Source organism: Episyrphus balteatus, chromosome 3 (genome assembly GCF_945859705.1).
Source record: "Episyrphus balteatus chromosome 3, idEpiBalt1.1, whole genome shotgun sequence".
Classification (NCBI taxonomy): domain Eukaryota; kingdom Metazoa; phylum Arthropoda; class Insecta; order Diptera; family Syrphidae; genus Episyrphus; species Episyrphus balteatus.
Window position 1 is genome coordinate 52,163,184 of NC_079136.1, and position 9,466 is coordinate 52,172,649.

The 9,466-nt window shown below is 28.6% G+C and overlaps 1 protein-coding gene across 1 annotated transcript; it reads left to right on the top strand.

Annotated features, from left to right (window-relative positions):
• Nucleotides 1-3,130: 3,130 nt before the first annotated feature.
• Nucleotides 3,131-8,922, top strand: LOC129916683 (nucleolin-like). Its single transcript, XM_055996777.1, has 3 exons — nt 3,131-3,370; nt 4,825-4,919; nt 8,591-8,922. The coding sequence occupies exons 2-3, from the start codon at nt 4,860-4,862 to the stop codon at nt 8,858-8,860; spliced, it is 330 nt and encodes a 109-aa protein (XP_055852752.1). The 5' UTR covers nt 3,131-3,370; nt 4,825-4,859; the 3' UTR covers nt 8,861-8,922.
• Nucleotides 8,923-9,466: the final 544 nt, after the last annotated feature.

Below are 9,466 nucleotides of genomic sequence, written 5' to 3' on the forward strand. Positions count from 1 at the left end.
CATAGGGGGATGTACGTCGCACAGTGGTTCCCTTTTATGGAGTAAGTGGAAAAAACCTATAAAAACCGAACGGGTGGACTGATTTGATTGAATTTTGGTATATAAATTAAATGAAACGAGTTCTCATCGTGGTTAAAAAATTGTGTGTCGTGCTTTAAAATTACTCATTTTCTTAAAAGTTGTATTGATTAATATATTTATTCTTTTTATTTCCTTTTTTTGTTCTTAAAAATGTAAATGTCTCTTACACTTTAAGGCAAATTAAAACTGAATACAGAGAAGGTTTTTCAGAAAGCAAAAAATTAAAAAGTTTCATAAGTATTATAGCACCTTAAATTTATACTTACTAAACTAGCCCAAAAAATTAAGGGAACAAAAAAAAAATTGTGATTTTTTTAGTGATTTTCGATAGATAGTATAAAAATGATCGTTTCATGACAAAACAAAAAGCATTGAAAGCTACATTCCTCTATTTTTAAACTAAATATTTTATTTCTAAAGCCTGGTACGCTGCTCGCGCTAAATTTTAGCTGAGATAAAATTCCCATACAAGTTATCGATAACTTGTATGGGATCCATTTTATCTCGGCTAAAAATTTTCGATAATTTGTATGGGAGCTGAAATTTAGCGCGAGCAGCGTACCAGGCTTAATGGTAAAATAGCTAAATCTTTGGAATTATTCAAATACCAAAATTTTCCAATTTTTTTTTGTTTTCTAAAAAAAGCGAAAAAATGATTTTTATTTTTAGAACTATTTGGCCTTAAGATTCTTTTTGTTTCAAACTTCTACGATTTACGATTTAGATTGCAATATCAGTCATCACACCAAAAACCATACTTTTGACTTTGACTATCAATATCTCAACAACGGATCTTTTTAAAGAGAATTTAAGGATACATTTGAAAATTTCATTTAATTCTCTACAAATAAATTAAGTTTAACTTGTTAAAAAAATGTTTTCTTGCATTTGAGATCATTTTAGAAAAGCTATCAAAAAAGGCCTTTTTATGGGTTTTTAGAAAATGTGCCGCTGTTTTATAACTATGGGTGATTATGAGCAAAATCAAATTCTTTTGAGTTTATTTGAACATTTTATTATTAAACACCGTTTAAATTTTAGATAAACCAAAGAAAATTACAATTTTTCAAAAAAAGTTAAATTTTGAAAAAAAAAAAAATTCATATCGTTTTTGGATATTTTTCCTTTTTTGGAAAATTTTTGATTTTTCTTTATTTTTTGGCTTATCAGTGATGACTACATAGACCTCTTATAATATAAAAAAATTTATTTTATCAAAAAAGCGGTTAAATTAGAAACGATAATACCGATTTCAAGTGCTGTTTGAGTGACACGCATTGCTACACTCAAGAAGCTCTTACGGGAGAATGGGTCAAAATGGGTCATTTGTTTTAACACCATAAATAGTATATATCATAAGCTTTAAATTAATACTAAAATGAACGTGGAGCATCTTGGAGCTTTTTTTTTATAGGCTGACAAAGAGTAAAAACTACTCGCTCTAGAGGTGTCTTTATATAATATTCTGGTTTTTCTGATTCAAAAGCAAATTCAACAAACGGTAAATGTAGACTTAAGGACAAATATACCATTAACAACACTACATACTTTTTTTTTTAAAAAAAAGCTCTATTCTTTAAAAAAAAATCGTCAAAAGTTGCAGAAAAAAAGAACGAAATTTCGAAAATCTTAAAGAATCTAGTTTGAGCTAAGTATACTCGGGACCAGGGCTATGCAAAAAATTAAAATTGATTGCATTCTGTATTCAAATATATTGTTAATCGAAAAACCAAATCAAAAAAATTGAGAAAATTGTTTCACTTTTTTGGGTTTTTTCCATGAGGGAACCACTGTGCGTCGCTTGGTAAAGAAATTACAACAACAATGCCATGGCGCGCCTGTGGTTTTTTGTGTTTTTCAGGGGCATATTTTTCGTTTGGCAACTGATAGGTCCCACTGATTTTAAAAAAGCTCTCCCATAAGGCCTGTACTGCCAATTTTTATCGGACAGAGTATAGAAAAGTATATTTTGGTTCTTGTGGCAAAAAAAAAGTTAAATTTTGTTGACCAGTATAATCAAAGGAGAGTTCTTGAGAACTCCGTTCAAAAGGGAATATCATAAAACGTTCAAATACAAAAGCACCACCATTGAGTTGGGGTCAGAAATGCAACAATACAAAAACCGGGATTTCAGAGGTCAACCCGGCAAACCCAACAGGCGGATCAACAGTTTAATTCCCTCCGAATAGAAATCATAAGAGTGCCAAATAAAAAAGAGGAAGAAGACAGCCTGTGCCCTTGTTATCAAATAGGTACATATAACAAAAAATCTACTCCTTTAGTAGTTTTTGTTGACAGCACTGTATGGTAGGTACTCACATGAAGATGCTCATTCGTATCTAAATTCTCATATCTTATCACTTTCAGGTATATGTTATGTATGTATGTATGTACGTAAATGTCTCTCTTTCTTTTCTCTCATTCTTGTACGAGCAATTCAAATCGAAATTCTTTGATGGAGTACCTTTTCCCACTTATTCCAGAATTCAGAGACCAAATATCAGCACAGCATCATCCAGAGAGGTATTTTATATACATTTTTTATATCTGTATATCTCTATCACGACAATAGCAAATTATTCGAAACATCATTATCGTTAAACTCAAACTACATATAAATTTCCAGACTCAAAATGTATATACATTTTAGAGAATGTAGGTACTTCCTAGCCCAGGATGCAACTTTGCATTTTTATTTGTATACTCTGTCCATTTGATATAGGAAGGAAGGGGACGAAAAGGCTATTAATTTTGTCCTTCTAACTCCTTGCATTTCAAATAATTTTTATTAAATCCACCCCATAAATGAATGTATAAAACAAAACATTACACCAAAGATACTTTCCTTTAGCATACGCATTAAAGGTAGGTAGTATATCTACTGTACTATCCCATGCTGCGTTTAGGTCGAAATCCAAATCGAAAGAGGGAACTCTATATTCTATATGTCGTGTGTTAAACAAAATGATATACCACCGTATATTCCCCGACATATTCCTGAGCACATCTGCGTATTAAGGTGGCGCGCACTGTGACGATGTGTATTTCCTTTTTTTCCTTTTCATATTTTTGAGAGTGCATATAGCCTTACGAAGAATATACTTTGTACCATTCTATCCACGCAATCCTCTATCTCTGCTGAAAAGGCTTCTTTCTATTCTCTGGAGAGGTTTATGTTGGCATAAAAGTCAAAAGCGCGATACGAGTAGGAACGCTTTGGTTTCGATAGTGTACTAAGGAGGAGAAAAAAATTTATAGAAAAAAAAAGAACTAAATTTATTTTATATCGGTGAGTTAGGACAAAGTTTATTAAAAAAAAAGATTATTTTATCTTTTTGCAGATATTTGGAATAATTTAATTATCAGGAGTGTTTTTTTTTTAATTTTTTTTATCGAATTGACTAACCTATTTAGGTTGCCTTCTGTCCTTGTGTATCTTTGCTGATGAAAAAAAAAAATCTATAATGATCGTTAATTAAAAATGAGATACAATTTTCCTTGATGGATTTTGATTAAAAAAAAATAAAAAAAAAAAAAAAAAATAATTGAATTGAATATTAAATTAATTTTGTTTTGTGATAGAAAAAAAAAAGTCTGGTATCGATTTAGAATTCCTCTGATATATCAACTGTACCTTATCTCTTGTGTCGGGATAGAAGAAGTTGAAATTTTGTGTCCTTTCTGGTTTTTTTAATTTTTCTAGAAAGTTTAAATAAATTACTTTTTTTAAAGTAATTTTATAAAAATAATTAAATAAAACTTCATTTAAAAGTGAAAAAAAAAATTAATGAATTTGTTCTTCCTTTAAATTCCCTGAAAATTTTTAATTCATTTTAATATGTTTTTTTGCAGTGCATGAATTTAAATTTGCTTTAATAATTTTTTTTCTTGAAAATTTAATTAAAGTTTATTGTCTATATGCATTGTAGATGTATATCGATATAGATTATACAAAGTATATATGCTAGCAATGCGTGGTTCTGTCTAGATACTTGTTGTAGATACACGAATAAAAAAATTCATGCGCCTAGCCTAATGAATGCGCGCCCAAGTTTCGCTGTAAACAACTTTTTTTCTGTTCGATGTCCTGTTTTTTTTTTGCAAATTTTATTTGTTTATAGATTCAAGATTCAAGCAATTAACATATATAGCAATATGTGGCGCGAGTAATAAAAAGAGATGGTTATATTTTTTGAAAATATTCAATTCATTCATATATCTGTTGATTAAAATAAAAGGGGATCCCTCTTACTCTCTTCTCTGGGGTAAAATGAAGCCGGTTGAAATGAAACCTCCAAATCTATTTCGTTTTTATTTCATTCTACAACAATGTTTGTCTTGATTGCACTTTAGTGTGGAAAAAAAAAAAATTGGCGAGAACATTTTTGCTAGAAAATTCTCTAGGGTGACCAAAGTTTATTTTTTTAACTATTTTTTATTAAGTTTTTATGCAGTTAAATGTAACTGCAATTGAAAAAGTGAGGATTTCTTTTTTTCCTGATGAATTTTTCTAATCACTATATGTAACTCCCCTTAATCGAAATCCATATTTATAATAAAAATTACAGAATGCGCGAATGAAGTAAAATCTTGACTTGAAGTAAAATTGTATTTCAATTAAGCTCAAAGATAAATTCGCAGCTTTGATTTGAATCTCAATAAATTTTAAAATATTGCAAACGCTTAAATTATCCTAATTAATTTTATAACATTGAAATAATGACAATAACATCTTTTTTTTAGGGTTATAAGCAGATACATCTTATTAGTTAAATACAATGTCGGATTCTGAAAATGTTGAAGTAAAAAAGCGAGGACGCTCATCAACAGCTGAAAAGGTAAATAATACTAGTTTACAAAAAATAAAAAAACTTTTTTACACAGAGTGCTTTTATATAAGTTTTTATCCCAGAAAACTTGAAAACCATACCTAAAGAATTATTTGGAAATTTTTTTGAGATAGGTATGATTTTTCATTTTTTTTGTCGTTGTTTTTCCAAGCAAACTTATGCCGACTTTTCACGAGTCGATTTTAGCCTCACAATATATCGCACGGCTTAAATCGACTAGGATTTTTCTATGGGGTTTGTCACTTTAGTCACCCGCAGCTTACGTTCATAGAAGTCGAAAATCGACTCGTGAAAAGTCGGAATTAGTATTCGGGTTCGGGCTATATCTTGAATAAATAAATAAGCATCTGAGCAGAAATACCTGAATGCTGTATAAAAATAAAATGCATGACTCGGGTCGCACGTATGGTAAAAGTAACTCTTATATTAAAGCATTTTATTGAACAAAATTCGTTTTTATAATTAATAAAACACTCTTTTAAAGGATCTTTTACACAAAACCAAGTATGCCAATTGATTTTTTGTATAAAAGAGAATTTTAAGAAAAAAAAAAATTCGAAAATCGTTAGAGCCTTTTTTTAAAAAAAAATAATTTTTTTATAATATATAAAAATTTTCCAACATTTTTCAAAAAAAAGTTGATATGCCATTTTTAAGAAAATATTATTTAGCACATAGAAACGAAGTTTCAATAAAATTCATCACTCCGTTTTCAAAAAATTGATTTTTCAAAAAAAAAAAATTTTAATTTTTTTTAAATCCAAAAATGTGTATTTTTAAAATTTAAAAAAAAATTTAGTATAATGTTTGTTTTAATATTTCTGTATAAAAATTTTGGTTGAAATCAGCTTTGTCGTTTACGAGAAATTAATAAATTAAAAAAAAAAAAACCGTTCTATGACAGGTACCGTTAATAACGGTTCAAAAAATATTTTTTTTTATTTCAAAAGGAGGCTCTTATGTGTAACAATAAGCAAACAAATTTTAATCAAAATCGTTAGAGCCGTTTTTGAAATAAACTAACTTTTCTAACTTTTCCGTTATATGACAGGTACCGTTAGTTTTGGTCCTAAACAAAAAATTTCAATTTATCCCCTAGGGAGTCACTAAAAACTGTTTAGTTTTGAAAAAAATCGGTCTATTAATTTAGGCTGTAGCTCGAGGTACATACAGACAGAAAAACAGAATTGCCGGACCCACTTGTTTGGCATTCTGCATCATCGTAATGTCATGTAAAATTGTTATCTCGAGTTTGATTTGAACGATTTCCGAATCCAAAACTTGCCCTATAGTACCTACCCATATATCGCAAGTAATAAACAAGAAACATAGATTAACTTTTTTTGGTTCAACTCAAAAGTTTAAGTGCATTGAATCAAAAGATTAAAAAAAATCTTTTTTTAAAGCAGCTTTTTGACCAAAAAATTTCGTGCAAAAATAGACTTTTCAAAAAAAAATTTGCTTATCTTACGCTAAATTTTAGCTGACAATTTTTCTTCGTTTTTCCTCTCATTAGGAAAAAATCAGAAATCTGATTCGTGTTTTGTTTTTGTTTTATTTTAAAATTTTTGTGAATTATAAGTTTATATTGATTATTATGAGGGTCTGATGAAGAATAAGAAATCTTCTGATTTTTTTTCGGATCTCACGATTTTTTTTTTATCGACAACACATGAGTTGGAAATTAATGTGTGGTTTTCTAGCTGAATCTGCGCACACCTGGGCTGAAATTCTAAGATAAATTTTTGTTCGGCTAATTTTTTAAAAATAGTTTTGTATAGGGGAGCTAAAATTTAGCCCAATCAGCGAACTAGGCTTTATACTAAAATGTTTGTTTATTTTAAAACGTTTTTTAATAAAAAAAAGAGCTAAATTACGTGGAATTCCGTTGAGTACTTAACGGGAAAGTCAGAAATGAAAAAAGTCATTCTATGACAGGTTGCATTAAGAAAAGTAAGTTCCTTCATTTGGTTATATTGCAAGCAGTGGCGTAGATAGCATGGGTGGCACCCGGGGCGACAATTATGGTGTCACCCCAGAATGAAAAACAGTAAAATAAATGAAGTTCCACTATTCTATATAATTATGATTTTTTACTTGCTCTTAACCATAGTTAATTTTGAAATCGCAAAAAATCGAACTGCCATACAACCGATTTTTTTTTTAACTAAAAAAATTCAAAAAAAAAATAATTTTTGTACTTAAAAAATATATTATTTTTTTGAAAATTTGTTTTTATAAAAATATTTAAAAAAAATTCACCAACAATTTTAAACATTTTTTTTCGAACAATTTTTGTCATTAAATTGAATACTTGGTTTGGAGTTCAAAACCAGCCTAATATATTATGTTTTTTTTTTTTCAGTTTTTAATGGAATCTATAAAATTAAATTGAAAATATAACATTAAGCCTAGAACGTAGATTCAGATAATTGTTTTCTCCACTTTTTTTCCGTGCGCTAAATTGTGAGAGTTCGAAACGAAAATGAGATTTTTAAACTGGAGCTGCGCACATCGCTTAACTGAGCTGAAATCTTAGCTTGGCTTCGTTTCGTGTTCAAAATCATTAGAAACAGTGTTGAAGTACTTTTATAAATGAGATTCCATAAAAAAATCAGATTATAATTTTTCGTTGACTTTTTTTAAGCTATGCAATTTTACCATAAGAACGTGCGATGCAGTAGTGCATTTTTTTCTAAGAATCCTAAACCTACCTATTACGACTAGGATTACGAGTAGGGAACTGAAGTAGAATTTACGTAAAGAGCTTTGTTAACTTAAAGAGAACAAAGTAAGTTTTAAAACTTTTTGAAGGGGTAAAATTTCGTGTTGTGTTCGCCTGTTGATATTTCTAACTAAATAACTTTGAAATAGTGAATAACGCATTCTTCTGCCATTCTTCCCATTTTAAAAGATGAAGACAGATTGATTGTAAATACCTAAAATATCTTAGGTAAAATAAGGAAAGTTTTACAAACTTGTAATGGCGATTGACCAAATGTCTGTTCAAAATACTTTTAAATTTGTTTTTTTTTTTTTTTTTGGAGCTCAGAATAATAAATTGAAATTAGTATTATACATGACTTTGATAAATTCGTTCTAAGAAACTAGAAAAAAAGTTTTTTCTTATTATAACGATATTTTTTTTTCATTTTCTTTGTTACTATTTTTTACGTGCTTTACTTCCTTTATCTTTAAAATCAAAGAAATCATTACTGAGAGTAGTGATATCATGAAAGTAGAGGTGATGGTTATCTGTTATCTCTATTATTTGTTTCGCCAACTATGCGAGGTAAAATCTCATTGCCGATCAAAATTTCTTATATTTTAATACTTTTGACTACACATTACAAGGTTTTTAATAAAAAAAATATTATAAGTTATTAAAATTAAGTTCTTAAGAACTTTTTTTGACTAAAAATGTTTGCATTAAAATAACGAAAGAACATAAAAATGAAATGGAATATCTTCCATAAAACTTTCAAATTTGTTTATTTCAAATGGTTTATAAGTTTTTTGTTAAAGGTAATTTTTGCAATTTACTTGAATTGGGTTTATTCAATTTAATTAACATGTCTAGTTTTTGGCTCTTTTAATCATTTTAATTAACAAAAAAACTATAATTTGTTTTATTTCATTTTTTTTATTCAATACTAAAGCGAACCCATGTTTCATCGAACTCAAAAAAAGACGATAAACCTGCTGCCAACACTGATGGTGAAACACCAGCGAAACGTGGGCGTGGTCGTCCTAAAGGTACGACTAAGAAAAATGGCAACAAAACCCCAGCAAAGAAGTCAAATAATAGCAAAGGACGTGGACGACCTTCAAAAAAGAAGGACGATTCTAGTGAAGACGAAGAGACCGAAGGCAATGATGATGAAGAGGAAAACGATGAAGAGGAAAATGAATCCAACTCTGATGAATAAATTTCTTATATCCAATTAAGATAATGCAATTTGAAATATATTTAAAATACAAAAAAAAATAATTAAGCGTAACAGTTCATTAAGAATATTAAATCATACATAATTTATTTATAATAAAAAAAAAAGAAAAACATGTGCAAGCTAAATACTTATATCTATCTCGAGAACTAATTAATGATTCTTATCAAAATGTTCAATGTTGTACTTTGGCATATACATAAGCACAGTGAGCGAGGCAGATGTTGTGTATTAATTATTTATTAGTTCATATCGCATTCATAAAAATTGAATAAAACGATATTAAAACAAATCAATTAACAGTTTTTTAAATTAAAAAAAAAAGAATAATATCAGACTATTGCTCGCATAATGCTCTATTAATTAAGAAAATTGCAATTGCAGTGTTGCAATAAATAACAGGCCTCTGACTCTGAATAAAAGTAAAAAAGTACCTACATACATATATCAAATATCTCTAGACTAACGCCGTTTTTTTTAAAACATTTGGCATTCATATTTTTTGAATGGTTATAATTTAAGCCATGTACAAGAAAAAAAAAAACAAAGAAGATTGGGCAGTTTAGGAGCAAATGCTTATACAAATAA

Bases quoted from the DNA above. Each gene is read 5' to 3' on its own strand.
- LOC129916683 (XM_055996777.1), top strand. From the start codon at position 4,860: ATGTCGGATTCTGAAAATGTTGAAGTAAAAAAGCGAGGACGCTCATCA. The intron at 4,920-8,590 runs GTAAATAATACT...TCAATACTAAAG, and splicing joins GCTCATCAACAGCTGAAAAG to CGAACCCATGTTTCATCGAA.